At 44.8% G+C, this 23,084-nt stretch overlaps 5 protein-coding genes across 9 annotated transcripts; 3 read left to right on the top strand and 2 right to left on the bottom strand.

Annotated features, from left to right (window-relative positions):
* Positions 1–375: 375 nt before the first annotated feature.
* LOC100123591 (sodium- and chloride-dependent glycine transporter 1) lies at positions 376–5,551 on the top strand. Of its 2 annotated transcripts, none has more exons than XM_016989872.3 (14): positions 376–549; positions 1,992–2,264; positions 2,851–2,982; positions 3,056–3,210; positions 3,281–3,369; positions 3,439–3,571; positions 3,629–3,763; positions 3,844–3,947; positions 4,025–4,149; positions 4,214–4,326; positions 4,395–4,523; positions 4,589–4,789; positions 4,998–5,150; positions 5,207–5,542. In XM_016989872.3, exons 2-14 carry the CDS (start codon positions 2,009–2,011, stop codon positions 5,363–5,365), a joined length of 1,884 nt encoding a protein of 627 aa, XP_016845361.1. In that variant the 5' UTR covers positions 376–549; positions 1,992–2,008; the 3' UTR covers positions 5,366–5,542. The 2 variants fall into 2 exon arrangements, with proteins under 2 accessions (XP_016845361.1, XP_008214899.1); XM_008216677.4 differs by having other exon boundaries at positions 386–571; positions 5,207–5,551.
* A 10-nt stretch (positions 5,552–5,561) lies between these two features.
* On the top strand, positions 5,562–13,114 carry LOC103317755. 3 transcript variants are annotated; one of them, XM_008216678.4, is made up of 6 exons: positions 5,562–5,910; positions 9,756–9,906; positions 11,380–11,520; positions 11,600–11,764; positions 12,084–12,230; positions 12,901–13,114. In XM_008216678.4, the coding sequence occupies exons 1-6, from the start codon at positions 5,729–5,731 to the stop codon at positions 13,021–13,023; spliced, it is 909 nt and encodes a 302-aa protein (XP_008214900.1). In that variant the 5' UTR covers positions 5,562–5,728; the 3' UTR covers positions 13,024–13,114. The 3 variants fall into 3 exon arrangements, with proteins under 3 accessions (XP_008214900.1, XP_031786546.1, XP_031786545.1); XM_031930686.2 differs by lacking the exon at positions 5,562–5,910 and adding an exon at positions 6,137–6,429; XM_031930685.2 differs by lacking the exons at positions 5,562–5,910; positions 12,084–12,230 and adding an exon at positions 6,137–6,429.
* Positions 13,115–14,493: 1,379 nt separating this feature from the next.
* LOC100678676 lies at positions 14,494–17,723 on the top strand. Its single transcript, XM_003428168.5, has 4 exons — positions 14,494–14,863; positions 15,650–15,935; positions 16,341–16,584; positions 16,947–17,723. Exons 2-4 carry the CDS (start codon positions 15,650–15,652, stop codon positions 17,137–17,139), a joined length of 723 nt encoding a protein of 240 aa, XP_003428216.1. The 5' UTR covers positions 14,494–14,863; the 3' UTR covers positions 17,140–17,723.
* LOC100678294 lies at positions 17,686–20,443 on the bottom strand. Its single transcript, XM_003428049.5, has 4 exons — positions 19,865–20,443; positions 18,245–19,687; positions 18,023–18,168; positions 17,686–17,939 (listed from the first exon to the last, which is right to left on the bottom strand). The coding sequence occupies exons 1-4, from the start codon at positions 20,278–20,280 to the stop codon at positions 17,815–17,817; spliced, it is 2,130 nt and encodes a 709-aa protein (XP_003428097.1). The 5' UTR covers positions 20,281–20,443; the 3' UTR covers positions 17,686–17,814.
* Positions 20,444–20,600: 157 nt separating this feature from the next.
* LOC100123613 (uricase) lies at positions 20,601–22,923 on the bottom strand. 2 transcript variants are annotated; one of them, XM_001607229.6, is made up of 5 exons: positions 22,792–22,923; positions 22,253–22,482; positions 21,397–21,815; positions 21,009–21,319; positions 20,601–20,922 (listed from the first exon to the last, which is right to left on the bottom strand). In XM_001607229.6, exons 2-5 carry the CDS (start codon positions 22,477–22,479, stop codon positions 20,746–20,748), a joined length of 1,134 nt encoding a protein of 377 aa, XP_001607279.2. In that variant the 5' UTR covers positions 22,480–22,482; positions 22,792–22,923; the 3' UTR covers positions 20,601–20,745. The 2 variants fall into 2 exon arrangements, with proteins under 2 accessions (XP_001607279.2, XP_016845485.1); XM_016989996.3 differs by having other exon boundaries at positions 21,397–21,812.
* Positions 22,924–23,084: the final 161 nt, after the last annotated feature.

Here is a 23,084-nt window from a genome sequence, read left to right as displayed (position 1 = left end):
CGGAATTGTACACACGTGCGCGCCGACGATCGGACAGATATAGAGAGAATAGCCTGAAAATTCTCTAAAACTCGGAAACAGTATGTGTGTGTGTGTGTGTATATACATATAACTCACCGGATCTCTCGAGCCGGAAGCTGCGAAGCAACACGTGTGCAGAGGAATCGAAAGGGCAAAGACAATCGCGTACGGTACACGTATATATATATATATATATACGTACATCAGTAGCGGCTATCAGCATAATCATCATCAGTGCCATCATGCTCTATTTATACGGCGGCATATACCGCTTGCGCTTCTCTCTCTCTCTCTCTCTCTCTCTCTCTCTCTCTAACTCTCGGTGTGTAAAAGCCCCGAGATGTGATTACTCGAGGCTCCTCTCGATCGTGCGGGGACGTGCCAGTGCCTCCGCTGCTTCGCGCCTCGAATCATCCGGAGATCTCCTCCGATCTATTGTATATACCTCTATACATATAGACATCTCGATACAGCAACGCACGGAGGAAGGACCATGGATCAGTGGAGGCAGCTTTGACCGTAGGATAGGTTCGTAGATAACGTTCTCAAGGTAGGTCTGAGAGATTTTGAATTTTCCCGCGCTTTTATCCCACGGCTGGGCTTAAATAACGCCCCGATGCGCGTACGTCGCACGAAAGGCTGTACGCATGCGTTAGAGCAGGCGCAAATTAAAATGTGGTGCAAGGTCGATTAATTGCCGAGCTTTAAAGCGTTCCCTGCTATTCACTGTCGTTAGAGGAGCGAGCTTGCAAGCTCTGCCGTTGGCGTTCGAAAAATGGTCCTTTTTTTTTTTTTTTCAATTCCGCGGAGAGAAGCTTCCGCGCATTAGCCCTCGATTATACGTTATATATGTAAAAATCTTAGAAATTGTTAACGACCGTATATTAAACAACTTGGAAATCACGACATACGTGTGTATAGATAGCAGTTCCGCGCGCAAACGCTAAACGGTACGGACACCCCGTCTATATAAATTCGGGGCATATGTACATACGGTAAAGCGCCTGTATACGGATCACTTACGCCGAGTTAAGCGACGCGACACGTCGCGAGAGATATTCTCTTAGCATATATAACCTACTTTGGGCCATCTCTCGAGTCGAGAGTCGAGAGTCCAAATATAGAAAGCTTGTAGCGACAATAAAAGTTTGCCGCGTTACTTTATATATATATATATATACGATAATTACACGAGGGTAATCTTGTCTCTCGATGAGAGTCTGTAGTTTTTCGGGTATATATATATATATATATATAAAAGTGGCCGGTTCTGCTTTCCGTACGTATAAGTTTCCTCGAGCGAACAAATATAGTTGATGCGTATGCGCGTATTATTCAATTAACGGATAAGAGGTAGCTTGTATATATAGTTAAAAGCGCTACATAAGCTAATATTTAAATAGCAGCTAGCATCGTTCCGATCTATCACGGTCACTTGAGCTTTTCATTCGTAGACGCGCTGGCCTATTTTTTATAGCGACTATTATGCGTACGTTAGAGAGAGAGCTGATGCGCCGAGCCGCGCGCGCGTATACACACGTGTAAAGGCATTATGTGTGAGTTTTTTAGCTGCAGGTGTACTTACCTATGTATAGTATAATATATTGTCTGTTCAGAGTATACAATAATTTCTCCTCTCCTGCTCTCTCTCTCTCTCTATAATACCTGAGCATAACGACGCCAGGTGTCGCATAGTCGCTTTCCTCTTTACCTCATCGAAATCCGCTCACAGAATGTATATATAGAGCTACGCCTGGTTAAGCTTTCGAGGAAAACGAGCCGCTCATGCCGCAACTGCTATCTACGGCTTGATTCATTCTTTTGGATGATGTACGTTAATTCGTTTCAATCGGATTGAATCCGTCGGATTTCGAGCAGAAAAAGCTCAAGCGATTAAGTCATTAGTCCTACATATAGTGCACAACGATATTCGAAAAAAAAAAAAAAAATAACTGAATTCCCACCACCAGCTTAAAAGAAGTGAACAATGCCAAAAGACGCGCCGACGAGGATAGCCGCGGTGGAGTACGTCTTCGCCGACGGCAACGCCTCGAAGAGCTGCGCCAAGGACGATCGTCAACTCGCCGCGTCTCACGACGATGACGACGGGACCAAAGCCGATGACGAACCCGAACGCGGGTCGTGGGCCAGTAAAACCGAGTTCTTACTATCTTGTGCCGGATACGCGATCGGTATCGGTAACGTCTGGAGATTTCCCTATCTGTGCTACAGGAATGGCGGAGGTGAGCTTTTTACGTTATATTTTTACCTCGTATAATTCTGCTATTTTTAATAAAACTGTGCGTGTGTGTGTGTGTGTGTGTGTGTGTGACGAAACGAAATAAGAAACAAAGTCTCCTGATCCTCCTTCGCTCTTATATCCGCGTCGCGCATCAGGATCAACGTCCCGCGCGTGAAATATACACCTTATTTCGGTATACACATCAGGCAACGCGGCGACGTGCATCTCTCTCGCTCTAAAAGCCGACGGCGTTTCCTGCCGCAGTATATATATAGTGTACCGCTTGTCCGTGTATATATTGCGGCTACTCTATATATCTCTATCTACGCGCGCGCGCGACAATTGACGGAGGCCCCCTTTGATTGGATGATTTCATCTATATACACGCGGAGAGCTTATATATAGGAGCTGGTGTGTGCAAATTGCTTTCTGCCCTTGGAAATCTCTTCCTCCGACTTGCAGCTGTGCCGCCGCTATCAGCGATATGGCACTCCGAAGTGATCTCTCCTCGCGTTTGTCTATTACCTATATATCGTATACACATAGCGTTGGAACATAATGCGGATATATGCGCGATGATTTTGCAGGTGCCTTCCTAGTCCCTTACCTGCTGATGCTGTTGCTCTGTGGGATTCCCCTGTTCTTCATGGAATCTTCCATGGGCCAGTTTGGCGGTACCGGCTGTATAACGATGTTCCGTATGAGCCCGTTGTTCAAAGGTACTTTTACATTAACATCCTGTGAATCTCAGCAGACGCTATATATATGTCATACACGCGTATGGGGATACAGGTGCCGGTTTCGCGATCGTCATAGTGAACGTCATCTGCACGATGTACTACAACGTCATAATATCCTACCCGCTCATGTTCCTGGTAATGTCGTTCAAGAGTACTTTGCCCTGGGAGTCGTGTGACAATCCCTGGAATACCTACGGATGCCTCAAGGTATGATTGTTTATACATGTGCGATGTTTATTTATTTATTTTTTTTTTCTTTAATCTTCCTTCATTGCAGCTAGGCGGCGAAGTCTTCGCCGAGAAGAACGTCTCCGATCAGATGCAGCTGATCGCCAAGACGAAAACTCCGGCTGATGAGTTTTTCCAGTGAGATTTCATCTTTGTTACAAAGAGCATATTCACGCAAATATAAGACTAAAATCGCTCGAATTGCAGCAACCACATCCTCAAGATATCCGACAGCATAGACGACATCGGCGGCATAGTCTGGCCTCTGTTCATCTGCAACTTGATATCCTGGATCGTCGTCTTCCTCTGCATCTGCAACGGCGTCAAGACCGTCGGCAAGGTATGACTATTCTCGATTTCCAGACCAGACGATTATAACATCGATTCAACGCTTCAGGTAGTCTACTTCACGGCGACCTTTCCATTCCTCATCCTCTTCGTCCTGTTCGTCAGGGGCGTCACGTTACCCGGCGCTATGGACGGAATCCTCTTCTACATCATGCCCAAGTGGGACGAACTGCTGAATTTGAAGGTACGATCCTCTTATATATCGATTAATCTACGGCTCCGGCGACGTTTCCGTGTAATATAAAGAGAACATTTCATCACCAGGTGTGGGCGGACGCCGCAATCCAGATCTTCTTCTCCCTCGGCCCTGGCTGGGGTGGAATTGTAAATATGGCCAGTTACAACCCCTTTCGCAATAACAATCGACTGTGAGTGCGTTGTTTATTTTTATCGAGGGTTTGTAGCCTCGCAGTGACGTTATATTCTTATCGCTGTGTCTTTGCAGGGACTCGATACTGGTGCCGATTCTCAATTGTGGGACGAGCATCTTTGCCGGTTTCGTGGTTTTTTCAGTGCTCGGCTTTATGGCCTACAAAACGGGGCTTCCCGTGTCCACTGTCGCAACTGGAGGTAGAAAAATACTTACCCAAAGTTGGGATGGAGTATCTTTTAAAAAAATTTTCAATTTCTCCAGGACCCGGACTGGCCTTCGTGACGTATCCGGAAGCGATAACGATGCTTCCCTTTCCCCAAGTCTGGGCCGTCTTATTTTTCTTCATGCTTTACCTCTTAGGAATGGATAGTTGTGTGAGTATACATTGAACACAAATTTTCAACGTTTTATTTAAAAAAAAAATTTATTTCCATTTCGACAGTTTGTACAAATCGAAGCCATCATCTCGAGTGTGACGGACGCCTACCCGCACTTGAGGAAAAGGAAGAGCCTCGTGACTTTCGTCTCGCTGATTCTCCTGTTTTTAGGATCACTTATTTTCGTTACAAACGTAAGTCTCGTGAATTCTCGAATCTCGTCTCTGTATATACATAACTCGACTGTGATTTCATTCAGGGCGGAATGTATATTCTCCAAATGTTTGACTGGTACGCGGCATCGATCTCCGTTATTTCCATCTGCCTCGTCGAAGTTATCGTCGTCGGATGGACCTACGGTTGCGGGAATTTCGTTCGCGACGTCGAATTCATGATCGGCGAGAAGCTGCACTGGTGGTGGCCCCTGTGCTGGAAGTACATCACGCCCATCATTCTGTCGGTGAGCCTTTATTTATTCCTTTATTTATTATATATACATATATAGTATAATTTTAAAAAATGTCGTTTGACATACATTTTACGCACGTTTTGAGAACCATTATAAAACGTCATATAAACGTTATACGCTCTGCGAAAGGTTTAAAACATTAGCAAAGCTCAGGGTATGAATATTTTTCTAACGACGCAACGAGACCTTTCCTCCGCAGTTCATCTTCGTAACGACGATAATCTTCAACACGCGGCTGACATACAACGGAATCGATTACCCCGAGTGGGCCGTCGCAGTCGGCTGGTGTTCCTGCCTGGTCAGTATGCTCTGCATTCCCGGCTACGCGATAGGCTACCTGATCTTCGCCAAGGTATAACTTTTGTTAAAATATTTATTTAAAAATAATAATTGTACAAATTTTTACAGGGAACACTGAGGGAAAAGCTCGAATACGGCACGAGGCCGACGCACAAGTGGGGTCCCCAGAAGCCGGAGGATCGTAACGCCTGGGAGAGGTTCGTTAAGAACCGAAGACTCTCCGATCATTCGCTCCTCAACGGCAGTGTCAAAGTCACCAAGTGCTGATTAATGTATAAGTAATACAATAACTTTCCACTAGGAGCTAAGGTTAATCGGTTATGTTAATTATCTCTGATAAGCGGTACAAAAAGAATCATGGCCTAAGCATAAACATTTTATATAAATAAATACAAGCATTATTATATACTGTTAAAGGATATGATGAAATACACATGGATTTTTTTAAAGAAATCGAGCCTTCGCTTGTTTTCACTTTTATAATTCATATAAACACACCATCTCAGGTTAAGCAATTCTCTCGGCTCTATCCCTCGAAATTTAAAGTCAGCGCGCACAGTCCAAATCCCCAGTGAAAACCGACAACCTCATTCCTCCAAGCTTAAATAGAATATAAAACAGAAAAGAAAAATGCGCCAAAAACACCCAAAAAGCTGCCCCAAGCCAAACTTAACCTGGACAGCTCGAATCCCCAAGCAGAAACAGCCATCCTCTCCAAAGCACAAGGACAACCTGAAGATGATGTTCACCTCATCGATCGACCCCTACGACAAGCCTCTCAACTGGTGGGAACAGTCTCCCGTGAAATATGCGTAAGTGCTCACGTATACCCATCCACAAAACATCCCTATACTCGTATATGTATAATGATCGACTCGTCCACACACACACGTTCGAATGATCGCGTGCTTACGAAGCTCCAATAATGTGTCATGTGCCAGTCGAGCCGAACGCGAGTTTTAACGGCGCCACGCGTTTTATATGGATCGCTATACACTCGGCCGCGATGTGTCTCGAGCTTTACTTCGCGCTTGATGTTACCAGCCGACGCCTCGAGGCTCGGGAAAAGTTCGCGATTGGAATTTTTTTTTTTTTTTTTTTTTGAACAAAAAAAAAAAAATGAGTTTCGCGAGTGGTTTCTGGGCGACGGTCGAGCTTTTGGTGGCTTTGGACGCCACGTCGCAGTCGCACTCGCCTTTCGAAGACGACGTCGAGGACTGGCTGGAGAACGTCTCGAGCAAAGTTCAGCAGTTGAAGAACAACGAAGAAGAGAAGAAGCAGAATTTAGTGGAGGAGGACAGCGTGGATTATGGAAATCTCGTTGATTGCAGGTAGAGAGGGAGAGAGAGAGAGAGCGAAGGAAAAAGTTTACGCACGAAAGCTCTCGAGCTTGCGTAGCTTTTGATTCGCTGCGGATGAAAAGTTACGGTACGGAGGTACTCTAGAGGTAAAAGCCGATTAGGACGTCTCCGCAGTGTCCTTTCGGCTCTTATTAGACGGTACTGTAAACAGCTTGGAAAGAACCTCCCTCGCACCCTTTCATATTACTCCCAATACATACACATCGCTCCCTTCTGCGCGTAATCCAAACACAAGGGAATTATTTTCGGCGGCAAATTAGATTTCCCTCGATCCTCTTATACACGATCAACTCCGCGCTTCATTTATCTCTCCAATTAATTGCGTAATGCTAAAGTCATAAACAACGCGTAATACACATATATTGCTCGAGATTTATACACCGGCGAAAAAGCGAGTTACGAGAAGTCGGAAATCGCTAACGAATCGACACAGCGGGAAGAAACTTCGCTATCCCTATTATACTGCGTGTAACTAACTTTTTTTTGCCCTCGTTAGTCGCGTGGGACGTATGTTATTCGCGCGTCATATGGATTCGTCTGAATTTTCCAGCCGACTTTGCTCGACTCGACTCGAGAGTTTTTTTTTTTTCGTATTATATAGGATTAATCTATTAGCCGAGATTTTTCGCGCGTAAACAATATTTGAATGGGATAGCACAGGCCGGAGTGTAATTCCGTTAGGACGGAATTAACCGCCTCGTCGATCTCTACGGCGATCATGTTTCATTACACGCTTCTGGTGTAGCGTCTAATTACTTATAGTCTCGAGTCGTCGGTGCGTGGTATGATATATATCTTTGGCGACTCGAGTTATAATAGGCTATGTACGTCTGTGCGTTCAGTCTCGCGAGGCTCATCGTCGCGTTCCGTTACGGAGACTTTCGGACTGTTTTGTACACGTTCGAGGCTCGAGGCATTTCCAATTATGAAGTGGATCACGCTTTATCGGCGCGAGATGTGCGTGTGGGATTTATAATAGAGACTCGTGGCGATGACACGAGGATAACTATATATTGGCACTTGAAAATCTTTTTTCTTTTTTTTTTTTTACACGTTGACGTTTTATAGGGACAAAGGGTATAAAACCGAGTCCTTCGTTATTGTTCAGAATTAGTTATGAATTGATGAATTTTTTGAAAAGTTATATACCTGAGGGATTACGAAATATATAATATATTATAACGTATAACTAATTCCACTTGGTCCCTCAAACCTCTATATACAAAGTATCAGGCAAAAAAGGAGGGCTCGGATAGGCCTCCTCTCTAAAATATTCAAATCGATACTCGTTTGGCTTTCGTTTCTCTAAGCACACGAAACTGACGACGTTTTTCCTTTTCCGCGAAGTGATACCGTGAAATGCTTCGCTGCAGCACAGTATAAGTATATATATATATATAGAGAGAGAGAGAGAAAGTATAGCGTCTTAAATCACGACATCGCTGGGGACTACCGAAATTCTTCAGTCGATCGGCTTTTAACCCGCCGGCAACATCATCATGGTCGAGCTCCACGAATTTCTCATCCTGACGTTCCGTTGAGTTAGTTCGAGCTTTTTAAACTATTCCCGATATCCAGACGGCTGTGTTCGCTGATGCGAGACGAAATTTTACGCGACTGCAGCTCGGAAGTACGTTATGTGCGCGATCATTTTTTATCATTTTTTATTTACGTGTTAAAAGTGACAAATCAGTTTATTATACCTTGTAAGCTCAAAACTAATAAAAAAAAATCCTCTGTCACATCGTTCGTACAATACACGTACAAATCTCGATTGAAGCGACGTGTCAAGGCTCGAAGAAGGAAAACGCAATCATAATGAAACATTGCGCTCGACGACGAAGCTCAGAGTGAGAGATAAACGCAACGAGGCGATCCTCTCGTCAAACAGAACACATTTGCCAACTTGTCGGTATTAAAGTCGAGACTGAGATCTGCGCAGTCGGTGGCTCGTAAATTATACGCTGCTACGCATTCCATGAATTTTTGTTCAGGATAGTTTTTCATGTGGGCAAAAATTGTTGTTTATTTTTGCTCGTTTTTATCGAAGCTTATCGATGCCTATAAAAACTTCATTTCTTCAAAGTGCTCGCTCATCTCGTGTCTATTTCCCAGAGGACGAAACATCGGTCGATACTAATTTCTCCTATAACTTACGCGATCGTCAAAGCCACAAGACTCTCCTCGCTAAATTTAAAAAAAAAAAAAAAAAATCACAAACTAATTTCCACCTAAGCCCATACATCCATCGGCTCAACCCCGACTCTCCTCTACGCGTAATATCAATCATCGCTCGGCGATCGATGAATCGCGACGATTGAGCAAAAAGATAAAAAAAAAAAAAAAAAGGGAAGCATAAGTATAACACAAGCGACGCTCGAAACAAGCACCCGCAATTAGTCGATTAATTAACGCCCACTTTTAATCGGATTTCACCGAGTCGCGCACGTGTCCCGCGCGCTCTGTGTGTCAGACAGCCTTGATTGTGTGCTTCTTTTTTTTTTTTTTTGTTTATTAATTCGTAAAAGCTTCGATTCTTCGTGGAACGATCGGCGAATGGCGTTTTGAAAAGTCACGCTCTGTTTTCTGAATAATTAATTGAAAAGGCGAAATTTTTCGAAAAAAAAAAGCTGCGTCGACGAAAGCTTTGACCAGCTCACTCTGCACTTGTAGCTGCTTCACTTCTATTCCGCGTAAAAGTTTAATAACGAATTTAAACCCTCAGCTGACGTCCCCATTGCACAGTGTGTGTGTGAAATTGCCTTTCACCCCCTACTCTCCATCCGGGATACATCCTTTGACCAAGTATAACTATAATACACCCATACCAGCCTACACTGTACACAACACATCGCAGAGCCTCTTGCTGCACCAGTCACGAACGTCTTCGCCCAGTTCGACCTCGGGCTCAGGTGTATCGGGAGTGTATTATAAAGCTCGCGGCCGATTCGATCGAACCAACGCGGAGAGTATCGCTTTTACGTGTGCAGCTGACGCTCGAGTGTTTTTACGAGCCCGATAGATAGACATATAGCAATAATAATAAATGTATCGTCGAGATTTTTGTAAAAGCTCGAAAGCTCGCGCGCTTCTCAAAGCTTGCGTATATACAAGCGTGAGCGCACCGGTGTAAGCATAGACGATCTCATTCCTGCTTATCGTATGTGTACAGAGGGCTGATAAAATATTCCCGTAAAATTTAAATGCAGCCCACGTAGTATATATTTCCTATATTCGAGGATTATAGATAAAGTGTGAGTATATGTGACAGGTGGGTGTCGCTTGTGCTTTTATAGCTTTTCCTGCCCGACGGTACGCTCGAGGCTGGAGCTGCTTATGGGGAGCAACGTCGTCAGGCTTACCGACAGGAAGTACATGCTGAGGCTCATGTCGAGGATTCGACAGGACCACGAGAGCCAACAGGAGGCGAGGATACAGGACAGAAAGGTAGGATGTTTTTTTTTTTTTTTTTTAAGCTTTTAACGCTAGTGTCCGTTCGTTAGTCGGTAATGGATCCGTTTAACTAATTCACGCGTGTGATGTGTGTTGCGGAATGCGATATTATAATATGCACCGCTTGTTGCAAAAAATTGCGACTATAAGAAACTCCAAGAAAAAACATCCCTCCCAATAAAATCCCAATCGTCCCCGCACGTATCGTCGCTCTATTCTCTCTCCCGAAAAGCGTCCAATAATAGCTCTTGGAAAACTCGCGGAAAACCCATCCGAGCACAGCATTCATTAGTTCACAGCAGAGTTTTGTCCCGCACGTGTGCGTCTAATCGCGCGTCGGCAAGTAGGTCGAGCTACGCTTCTCTTGTGCCGTGTGTGTCCAAATGTGCGCAGTATACATCAGTCGCCCAGGCAATAAGTTTTTCGCTCCTCTGTGTCTGTGCGGGGATGTATATTAGAGAGAAAAGAAAGGCCTGCTTTCGGCCCTCGAAAAATGCAATCTTTCAGCGCACTTGGACAAACGAGGAGTGGAAAGAGTCTGGCATTGGTCAGACGCGCGATTGACGACGCTGTGGCCTCGAGTTTTGGAGAGATTTTCCATTTTTTTTTTCTTTGCGTTGCAAAAACGTTTGCTTATTTCGAAGTGTTACACCTTAATCCTTTATACAAGTTAACTTTTATTTCAGCATTTCCAACGTTTTTTAAAACGTAATGCGAACGTAATTGTAACGTTTTGTCATTTACAAACGTATTGGCAACATTTTTTTGCCAACGTTTTGGACTAATAGAGAATATACGTTTCTGAAATGACAAGCTTTGCAAATTTCAAAAGTTTTAACTGTTATATTTACTCAAGCCTAGCGTAGCTAATGCACGAGACGTTTTTCCAAATTCCAGCCGATGTCGCGCTGCACCGGCTGAACAGCGCATTAGAAACTAAATACGTATACACACGGAGGCAAGTTTTGAGCGAAAGTTTGCATGCGCTTAGCTCGTTTGTTATTGCTCTTTCTCTCTTTCTCTCTCGCTCTCTCGTCGTAGCCTGTAATTACGTAGACGAAGCCTACTCTTAAGTGAATGCTCGACCCTACGGAGCTGCATTCCTCGTTTTAACGCTGATTTGCTGCCTTCTTTTCTTCTGCCGAAGTTTTATTTTATTGCTGTTTTGAGGGTTGTGGATTTTTTTTTAAATTAATTTCGATAATGATTAGTCATAGCATTTACCTATTCATACCTGTCGTGCACAACGAAGCATCCGCCGAGGGAATAGATAATCGTTCGGAAGAATATCCATCAGGCTTAATTTCATTTTATTCGATTTTAAAGATTCAAATGACCGAACGTCACGCATACCTTCCGGCGAAGCTTACCATCTTCTCGATCCAGCCCTAAAAAAAACCGACGTCCATGGCGACTTATTTACGCTATATGCAAATCCAAAAAGCCTATACACACACGCTTTTGCAGACGCGCGAACTGATGCGGACGAAGAAGATGATACTAAACCGATTTATCCCCGTGCAAGAGGCTCCCTCTGAAATCCGGCAGTATCCCCTGTTCCAGCTTTACCTCTACTGCGACGCCATAATCGAGCAGCGTCGTAGAAAGGTAAATCCTTAGGTATAGAGATACGAGCTTCTTCTCGACGTTGACCATTATATACTGAACGGGCCGGTTCGAGTTGCAGCGAGTCGCGAAGAAAGTCAAGATTTCCAAGTCCCTGTATCGACTGCTTTATCCGGAAAAGATTACCGACGAAGCGGCTATCGCCACAACGGAGGAGGAAGTAGCGTCGGAGGAGGATAAGCCGGAGCCGACGAAAGAAGCCGTGGTCGACGACGCGACGGAGACGGTGAGGATTGATAAGGGGGTCTGACACCCTACTTTACCGACGGTGCGAGCGCGCGGTATATAATTACTCGCAACAAAAACCAAGAGTATTCGTTTAGTTTCCGTAGTAATTTTCCGCCGTACACTCGTCACCGTCGACTCGGCCGGTAAAACAGGTTTCGGGCCCCCTTAAGCCGAACTCGTTAAATCTTTCAAGGGAGAAAGTAGGCGTGCTTCTGTGAAATTCGAAAGACATATTTTTCAATATTACCCGATACAAAATGCAGTAGAATCGAAGGTAGCGAAACGATTTAAGAGCGGAATCTCTAACGCATTGCCAGGTTCCAGTGACGCGCGAAGAGCTGGAGGCGGCGGCCAAAGAGAAGGAGCTGGCCGAGGACGTGGAGAACGGATACGCGTTTTCGCGAGAAGAATACGAGAATCTGCATTACGAGGCCGAGAACGTCAAGAAGCTGAAGGAAACTCGGGTGATTAAATTTACGATATCGTATAATCCCTCAGTCGAATAATCGACTCGACGTAAGCTACAGTCTCGTTATACACTTTTGTGAGAAAAGAGAATAAATCGTAATTAGATTCGAACGTGTGTATAGAGGAGCAAAAAATCACGGCGTCAAGCTCATGACACTAGCAAAATACGGCGATCGCTTGCCGCGCATATATCGGCTGTGTGTATATATATATATATATATATATATAGGAGGCACTTGTTCGGCTTCCACGCGAGCAGTTCAGCCGTCGCAATCAGCGCGGCTCTGATTGACGTTGATTGTATTTAGCCACGCGATTGGTTTAAATTTCAAAGGAATAGCGAAACGACTCCGCTGCCGTTGGGGCTAACTTTTATGTGTGAGCGATGTTATATACCTATACACCGTACTCGATCGGCGATGTGTTAACCGAGTCAATCGCGTCTCTTTACTATTCCTGATCGATGAAAAATATAAAAATAAAACTATAAAAATTACGACATTACCTGTTCATTCTTAATAAATGTTTCACAAAGTTGTCCAACAGGTATATAATATCCCAGACCATTTTTCCCTATACAACAGTCGCGTCCCCTGTAAATTACACGCCCACTGTACTAGCTACTAGAAAACACAGATACATAAACATCTTCTCGTTTTTCCACAGACGGTCGACGAGATGTACGCAAAGGCTCACGAGATCGTCGGTCTTCTGTTCAGCCTTGCCGGCGACGAGAAGCGCAAAAGATGCGCCGCCGTCGTCAGGGAGGAGGAAACAACTGTGTCGTAGTGTCGATTACAAAGTCTCTGTAAAAGCTTCTGCGAATTTTTTATAAGACGTGTAAACCGTCGAAATAATAATAATAATAATAATAAACATCCACGTATAAATTTTCCAACGACAGGAGGATCACCGAACCTCCTCGGATATAACCTTGCCGTAAGGCACGTGTCTGGAAAAATTTTCCAATCCCAACTGCACACAGCTCTATATATCTAAGGCTATAGGCGCGATTATGCTCCTCCGTTGCGTGCCTACGCCTGTAGCCGCCAGGATTAAGAACACAGCGCTTATACCTCCCAAATCATCTCGCTCGCGAACTGCAGGAGCTAAAATATAGAAAAAAAAAAACAACGAAGCTTTTTTCTTCCATTCTTTTGAATTTTCGCGCCGGTGCTATACTGCGAAGCATATAACTCTTAATTTGGCCTGATAAATTGCCGCGGCTAGCTCCGAGGGATTTATCCCTTTGATTATATATACGCACGCCCACCTTATTTCGCGCGAAGCTCTCTCACTCGGGAATGATTAAAGTGATTTTCGCGCAGACGACAGCGCGGGAAGTTTAAAAATATACGGAATGGAAATTCGAAGAAGACGTATATGCGCGCGTGTGTGCAGTATACGTGTCGAGGAACCGGATCGAATGTGCGTGCGCGAGGGTCTTTCTCTCTCTCGATTCGCTTGGAATATTCAACGCTGGAGATCAGCCGGAGTATAATTAAAATGAAAATTTCATCCGCTTGCGATGCGTTATGGATGCACGAACGCGCGGTTTTCCTGATTTAGTAAAATATACCTAACGCACTGATCCTGTTTAAATTTTCGACGCACGAATGAACGATGAAAGCGAAATCGTTCGCATATATCCTGTATATGTATACTTTCCGTTTTTAACATATCTTCCTTATTATTCTTCGGCGAAATCATCGTCAGCAAAGCATAGTATAGGAGTATAGTCTTCGCTATGAAAACATAGATATATACACAGGGGACGACGCACATGACGCTGGTGTATATAGCTATGTATATATATATATATATATATAGACGGGCGCGTGAGCTAATAAATTGCCATAGCCGCGCGACGCAAATTTCGCCCACCGGTGTATTATTAAATCCGTACATCACTCGCGCATTAGCGGCGCATAAAAGCCTGCGCGGAAAATTCGCCTCGCCTGTATATATGTATATATTTCTCGCGGGGGCTACTGCTCCTTGTTATCAATCTCTTTGTCGAGCGTTTTATTCAATTCGGAGAGATTTTTGATCGAATGAAAATTTGAAATAGCCGCACATTACAAACCCAATGGAATCGTCATTGGAGACAATCCAATTTCCTCAGAGGAGACAAAAAAAAAAAAAAAAATAAAACAACAACAACCGTCACCAAGAACAACACGCTCCTTGCAGCAGGAAATTAATCCTCATTCTATAACACGACTATATATGGGCGTCGCGAGCGAGCGCGCGCACGATATCCCACCCTCGCTCGCTCTTGCGCTCGCTATATAGAGCTAGCCTATATAAAGCTTCGTCGCGCGCCTATATGCCACCAGATAGCCGTAGATTCTTCTCGGAGTACTGCGCTTTTATCCCACTATACAAAACTTGCGGCAATTGCGCTCGGAGTAAGATACGAGCTTGCGAGTGGGATAGCCTATCGGTCTCTGGATTTTCCTCGATCGATACGTCGAAACTGAAGAAGAGGAAGAGGAGGAGGAGGAGGAGGAAGAGGACGAGTGAAAAGTGTTTGTAACCGTGGATAATCGATCGGTGAACAAGTTTCGAGCCCTCGTCACTCGCACCGCTAATCACGCTTAGCTCCAGCTCATCAAACTTCGATAGAGTAAGTGTTCCCGTGTGCTTATCAGTTTTCACGAGGTAATAATTCACTTGTATCGCGAGATCGGAGAGTATATAGTTTTGAAAAAATAGCATCAAGTAGTTCAGCTCGGTTATCGGTCAGACGCGGCGAGAGCAACAGGAACCGCTGTATATAGGGGGGGGGGATGAGAGTAAAAGCAACAAGTTTCCCTCTTTATTCAATACCTCGTATGCGGTATGCGTTGCAATTTCCAGCTGTGTGTGTAGGGACGGATCCCTATCTATATAACAGATTCTAATCTCTCAACAGTAGCAGCAGCCCACGCGAGTCGCATACACGCGAAAGCTTCGATAAAATACAAAAAAAAAAATAAAATAAAACTTTCAACAAGCCGTATATATATATATTCTCAAGACGCACTCGTATACGCAAACCGAGAAAAGCTCTTCGCTCTTTAAGAGCATCACACACACACATAGCGAGTATTATACCGAGAAGACGGCAGTTTGCATCAAATCCGCACGTACATATATATATAATCGATCTTCGCCATAACCGAGCGCTGAACGGATGTAAAATTCACTTATCTCTTGCGCGCACATCCCCGGAGAGTATATACTCTGCATCAACCCGTCGTATACGCACTGTATACTGTATACCTATATATAATACCGCTAACGCGGTAGTAGAGAGCGTCTAATTGGTCGACGAGGTATTAGCGAAATCTGTGTACGTCCAAGTGGGAGGATTTAAAAAAAACAAAAAAATAAATAAATAAAGAAAAATGTATTCCTCGGTTGATTGCAGATGCGCTGTATTCTGTTATTTCTCGTGGCCCTTCTGAAAGTCGGAACGTTAAAGACGGAGACGATCGACTTCACGAGGAAGAATGGCCGAATGGACGTGATATTCCCGTTGGGACAGGGCAAGGCTGGGAAAGAGGTGGCGTCGAGTCCGTCAGAAAAACAGGATTTGGAGCCGATGATTCAACGCGACTGGGAGGACGCTGATTTCAAATTCCCGCCGAACGGAGATACTTCGCTGAGGAAAATCGTCAATCTCGACGACGCCGTCGACGAGTACGAGGATAACGGTAAGCTTAAGATCGAATTTATTTGTCAGATTTTTTGCGTTCTCTGAAGGAACTTTTTCGACATTTTATCGCGGCTAATTGAATTTGAACTTGTATCGACTAAAAGTTATATACGAGCCAATGTTACACGCCGAGTTTTTCAACAATTAACGCCTGAATAAATTTACCAGATTATCGGCGAATTTTCGAAAATTACGCAATCCTGATGCACACGACAAGCTGTTAACTTCCCTTATATATAAGCCCTACATCGAGAGCATATACTTTGCCAAACCATAAAGTACAAATTCGTTCCCATTAAAATCGTTATTTCCAAATCTCATTAACGGCCCGCATTAGCATCGCGCAATAATCGACAAATTTCAATGAAAGCGCTAAAATTATTTGGAAAATTCGAATTCGCAGAATTCCCAGACGATCAGTTCAAGTCGATCGAGCAGTTGGACGACGCGCAAGCAGCTCGTCTGTCGAACTACTTGATAAAATTTCTGCAGCGACCCGGAGTGTGGGAGACGCCGCTTATACTGGTTAAAGATACCCCCGACAACTTGGAAGGTCGAGCGTATCCCGTGGAACTCGACGGCCTGCAGGCCATCGCCAAGAGATCTCGTTACTACAGGAGATATCCCTGGAAGCGGCAGAACTCCAGGTGAGTAACTTTTTTAATGGATTACGCGAAAATGTACCCAAGTGACGTTACAACTACTTCCTTTTTCTATATTGGTAATAAGGTGGTTGAAAATTCAAATTTCGCGCCACGAAATAGCAGACGAAAGCAAAATTAGGAAAAATCAAAAAGTAGTTGCCCTCCTTTATGTAATTATCTATCATTTTCTAAACTTTTACCGACAGTACATACAGTATTTCTATAGTTTCGAGTAATTTTCTACCGAGCGCTTGTTAAGTCGACTCGGTCGGTAAAAGTTCGTCTCGGAGACCCTTAAAAACCGTTTAGAAACTTTTTAAAAATTTTTCCCGCCAGTCGCGTCACTCCCTAAACTTTTTCCTCAGGTCTTACAACAACATGGACTACGATCCCTACAACCCTTGCAATCCCACGAAAATCGAGCTGTTCCGGCTACTGGAGGCTCTGCACGACGCCCGACAAGGTAACAAATCGCGATACGTGAACTTCTGCAATCGGAAGAGACCGGCCAGCGCCGTTTACACGAACATCCGCTTCCTCGGCCGCAGAAGAAAGTAAATGTATTAAGCGATTTTCCGAGATCACGAATTCTTATAATATATATATATATGCATTATCGATCGCATATCGATTTGTCACAGAGAATAATACACCTACACAATATTGAAACACAAAGCGCCAAATATTTTATGGCATATGGTCTCGAGTATTTTATTTCGTTATTTTAGCGTTCGAATATATATATATATTTTTTTTATTTAAAAAAAAAGTTGTACAAAAGTATTTTTTTACATAAACTGCACTTTTTTCCTCCATCGCTTGGTTTCGGCTTTACACACACACAGACACATAGCATACATAAATGTACAATTCGAGAAAAGACTTTCAATCTTTGGACAATCTCTATACTCTATTATACTCTCTCTATATATATATATATTCTCACCGCGTCTGTCTCTTAAGCCTGTATTTAAAGAGGAAGATCTTTACCAATTGTGTCACGATTATAGATCGATCGATAAAAATTGCAATTATTACAATTGTAACTATATCCGTTATGACGTGCCAAAAATAAGTTCGAACCACACACACACACACACACGATTAGAGTTAGAAAAATAAAAAAATTTATTGTTTGCAGACACGGCGGCTCTCATTCATTTGAACCTCCTCAAACTCACACACATGCGCATAATAATACATATATTATGTACAAAGAGCGAAACAAATCCTTCAAAGATTCGCCGACACCTCGCAAGGCAGCTGCGAGAAAGCGATTTCGAAACCTCTTCCTGTCCCATGGGAGTCGGCGGCAAAGTAAACCACAGCGGAATTTCTTCGCGTCAAGTCAAACATACCTGCAAACATTGCGTGTATTGTTATCTATTCTAAAATTCGCGGAAACGAATGACTGCACATATGACATACAATATATACGTACTTCTGTGATCGTTTAAAGAACTTCCGCAGTACTTTCTCCCGTCATCGCTGAAGGACAGATGGTCTTTGGCGCAGTCCAGGCTGTCTTCGAGATCGAAATCCCGAACGTGGAGCTCGAGTTGGCAGGTGTCGGGCGATCGGTTGAACCTGTTTGATATAACGTTAATATTTTCCATTTAACAAGGCTGACGTGATCCGAAATGTGTCGCACCGAGGAGCTTACCTGTAGCATATCTTCGTGTTGTCCGGGTAATTATTAGGATAAAGCGGCGACTTAACGACGCCCTGGCTGACGTTGACGTCTTCGCAGGCGTCCTCGATATCTTCCTCGCTATTGTCCGGATGACTCAGACGCGCGGTAATACCCGGGAAACCAAATCCTCCGCATCTAGCGTTCCGGAGAATGGCCTCTTTCGAGGCGATAGCCCAGTCGATGAATACGCGATTCTGACAGCTATTACCGCCGAAGATACGCTCGTGATTGAAGGGCACACCGGGCTTGGCGTAGCTGTAGCCCAGGTCTCTTTTTTCCCTCTCGCTAGTCGTGGCGTTGCGTTGATATCGTCTCTGAAGGTAGCCGTAACCGGGATAGATCGGATCGATCGATTCGTAGGGATAGGTTGGAATGGTGACACCTCCGCAGGACTCTTGAACGACGTCGATGAGGAAGCCGTTGAACCGGCTTCTGGGGTAGCCAGACTGGCTGACGCTGATGGTCTTGGCGATGTAGTCCGTGAACAGGAGCTGGTAAGTCTGGCCGGTTTTGCAGCCGCAGTAGCGACGGCCGTCGATGTCGACGAAGCCGGAACTGCAGTAGGGGTCGTCGGAACCGAAGTTGAAGAAGCGGAAGTTTAGCCTCAGACGACAGACGTCAGGCGATGATTTGGTGATGGTGTATCTGCAGGAGTAGGGCGTGGACGCGCCGCTGGGAAATCCGGGACTGACGATCGCGAACCTTCGGGATGACTGGACCTGACAACACTCGCCGTTTTGACCCGCGATCCCGGTACCCCAAGCGTTTCCGCCGATCGATGGGTTGAAACCTGGGTTGTAACCCGGGTTGTAACCTGGGTTGTAACCTGGGTTGTAACCCGGGTTGTAACCCGGATTGTATCCTGGATTATAACCAGCCGTCGGGTACTCGGGATAACCCGGATAACTCCCGGACGGATTGAACCCGGTACCCGGATACCCGCCCACCGGATTGTAACCAGATCCAGGATTGAACCCACTTCCGGGGTACAGGCCATTACCGCCGATCAAACCGTATTTCGGATCGTAAACGAGATTCGGCGAAGCCTGTAGCCTCGGATCGTAATTGATCCTCTCGGAAGAGCCGGCTTTCTCGCAGTCGTTACCGGTCACCTGGACGTCGTAGTCCACGACGCCGATCCCCGGCTCGCCGTAGTTCCTCGCCGGTGCACCGAAGGAACTCTTGTCCTTGGCGGCGTCCTTCAACCTCGAGAATAGAACCAGAGAGTTTTGACTCGGCGGAAGGAAGTTATCGGCCGGCGGAGTTACCGATCGGCTGGAATTACTCTCGTTAGGCGGGAGGAACAGGTAAGACGTTATCCGAGGCGGTGCAGTAGTCGAGACGTCGTTATCTCCTTCGCCTCTGATCCCACGCCTGTAGTCGCTGACTCGAGTTTCGCCTCCTTTCTCCGGGCTGGGAAAATTCAACGATTTACCGTTACACACCGAGTCGGATAGTCAAAAGGAGTTGTTATTATGTTTGCGTTGGTGCTAAGTAACTGCACACACACACACAGACGCGCCTTCATTTCGACTTTCGTATATTCGCTTTGAAAAATCGAGAGGCGACAAAAGTAGCGCGTATACTCACTGGCTCTTCAAAGGACTGAGCTTCAGACTACACGGCAGCGCAGTGACGAGTATCTTGAATCCCTTAGCCGTATCCTTAAAATCCGTGTGGAAACGAACGGTCAAGCTATTGTTCCTCCCGGTGAACCTCCTGAGGCCGACAGTACTGCCGCAAAAAACATTGCGCTCGCCGACCAGTAGGTAATCCCCCTTGCAATTCTCGGCGGCCTTTACGTCGAAATCGAGAAACTGCAGATGGAACACCTGCTCGCACTCGGCCAACTCGTCAGTCTGCAGTCGATAAACGCAGTCCAATCCGTTCGGATACTCCCGCGGGTAGTTCGGACTGGTGATCGTGTACTGGAAGCCTCGATACGTGCCCCCGCAGTCCTCCAGGGCTACCACCGCCGAGACGAGACATGCCAGTAAAATCCACATAGTCTCGAGTATAAGTACAAGTGTAAAGGATAGAATCAGCACATGTCACTATAGTGAACGCGTGAACGGAACGGAGGGAACTGAGCCGCCGACTGAAGCGAGCCTACGTCTTATGGCACTGGTCGATGTTTGGACAGGTTAAATATATTTACAGTTTTCACCTTCACACAGCGCGCCGAGAGATTTGTTTGGCGAGTGACGAGCATCGGTGTGTCGTGTGACTAGGAGGATATGGGGCGCGCCGGTTTGTGTGTAGAGAAATCGAAATATGCTCTATGTATACAGTTACATGTTCCCTTCACTTGCAGCTCGAGCGTGTATACGATGGATTGCAGTAAATGTTTATTTATTAATAGAAAAAAAAACAAAACAAAAAAACGAGATAACAACGTTACATACAAGGATAATTGTATGACAAATACTGTAGGTTATTCAGATGAGCGATTATACATCGAGGCGACAAAGTCAAAGCTTCGACCTCGTGTTGAAATCTTTCCTATTCAGCTGCGCGTAGATGATCCCGGAGGGCTTGTCCATCGGCAGGTAAACTTCCTTGTTCTCCGTTGGCACCAGTTTCGAGAACTTGCTCAGATCGATGTCGAAGTAGTGCTTGTTCGGCATCTGCATTTCGATACTGAAAATCTGCCGAGCGAATATAAGCGCAATTGATAAAAATAATGATAATTATATTTTCAAACTAAAAAAAATAGGTAAACAGTATAAAGTACCTGATCGACCTTGCTGAGAACTCCCCTTTCGGCGAGATAGAGCGTATTCTGCACACTCGGCGAGTAAACTCCGCTGACCGGCGGACCGGCGAAATTCTCGAGGATGCAATTCTTGACTGTGCGCCAAACCGCGTCGAAATCGACCCCCGAAGCAGTGGAAAAGTCCCAGGAGGCGGTGACGACTGTGCTGAAGATGCGATCGTTCGCGTCGGGCAGAGTCCGATAATCGTCCTGGATAAAGTCCGTGAACGAGCTCTGGGTCGTCTTCAACACCCTCAGGTTCTTCAGTCCACCTCGGATCCTCGGCGACTCTGCACTCGGAATATAAATCGAACGTTTAAAACGACTCACTGAACGACCTTCCATATCTATAACGATAAAAACTCACCGTTTCTAAGCTGGGTCACTTGGCAGTACCTCGTAGCGGTGGGCGTGAACACGAACGCGTGATTGTGGGACACACCGTTGACCTCGTGTCTGCTCCAGGGATACTCCTCGACCCTGACGTTCACCTCCTCGACGTGTCTGTACTGATAGAGGAAGTGCGAGCACAGAATTATGGCGAATTCCTCGGGCGACTTGACACCGTGTTTTTTGGCCATGAGGTAGACGGTGTTTTTCTGGCTGTCGGTAGCTATGATGTCCCGGTTGTCGCCGACCAGGTAATCCTTCTGTGTGCTTAGACGCAGATGCACGTCGATCTCGTACTCGCGGATCTCGTGGCGCAGGGCGTTTTCGCGGCGGACGTAGAGAAGCTTCACGTTGTTCTTCCCGTAGCCGTAGGCGCCGAGCTCGAATTGATCGCTGCTGTTTTCGAGGAGTTTTAATATTATTTTTCTTTTGATCCGATCATTCACGTAATCAGAGGGTGTATATAATATAAAGGGACATTTTTATTGGAGAAAGATATAATACAAAAGTATTAAATATAAATAAATACACTCAGAAGATAATCATAAAAGACTGGATACGATACGACTGTTAGAAAGATAATAAAAGAAAAAAAAATTGTTTCTGTATGCGATACACAAATTTGTTATTAGAAGCTAATGCCAAATGTATATATCTTAGTTTTAAGTTTTGTTTATATTTTTCTTTTTCCTTTGTAACCAGACTGCGAACAGGTAATTTTATTTAACTCTGCAGGTTTCCAGATATGAAATACATACCTTGTAAATGTCTTCTGGTAATAATAAATAAATAAATAATTAAATAAATACATATATAGTCGAAAAAACGTTCACCTTCCGTCCTCTCGGCCGGCGATAAGATTAGGCCTGACAACGCCCTGTCCTGGAAAAGTCATCTGTGGGTCGTTAGCGAAAGTTTCTTTCCTTCCGGCCATTAAGCACATCTCGTTGTTCTGGCCTATGTTGACGGCGAGATTTGATTTTCCACGAGACGAGCTTCCGCCGCCTCGACTGCTCATCATCGACATCGAGCCGTTGGACAGCGAACCGAATTTGCTCATGTTCTGCGTTTAATTAATTTTTGTTTGACAATATTCGCTAAATTTGGCACTAGAGGATTTTAGCTTGTTATATAGCGATCGTAATGCAATATAATTATTAGACTAGAAGGTTCGTGCGATCAATTTTCCAGAGTTAACAGCATTAATTTACATCGCATAATTTGCAGTACCATCAACGTAGCTAAAACTCGCTCTCTAACATACCTTTGACGTTACACTAACGCAAGCAACATGCAAATCTCACGTATTTGATTATTCCATGCAAATAAAGATTTTTCAAAAATTCAAATCACACGCACACCCCTTACTCACCTAAATTATCAACGCCTGTAATAAGTATCGTAAAAAAAAATCGATCGAGGAAAGCGCGCGCTAACAACTGCTGGCTTTTGAGGCTGCGGAGCTTTTATATGAAAAGCGAAAGCTCGCACGAGCCACGTGGTACTATATGCAAGTACGCGAAGCGATATGACGACACGTTCCGCGTATTATACGTTGTTCCTCGATGATATCGGCGTCGCATAAAAATTCGCTCCGACATCTCCGAAACGATAATTATCAAGAGTCGTTGCGGAAGCTGCAATTGACGCGTCGATGCTTATTCT

The sequence above is a fragment of the Nasonia vitripennis genome, chromosome 4, assembly GCF_009193385.2.
Source record: "Nasonia vitripennis strain AsymCx chromosome 4, Nvit_psr_1.1, whole genome shotgun sequence".
NCBI classification, from domain to species: domain Eukaryota; kingdom Metazoa; phylum Arthropoda; class Insecta; order Hymenoptera; family Pteromalidae; genus Nasonia; species Nasonia vitripennis.
The sequence above is the reverse complement of the archived record's forward strand: the minus strand, read 5'-3'. Positions and strand labels throughout refer to the sequence as shown.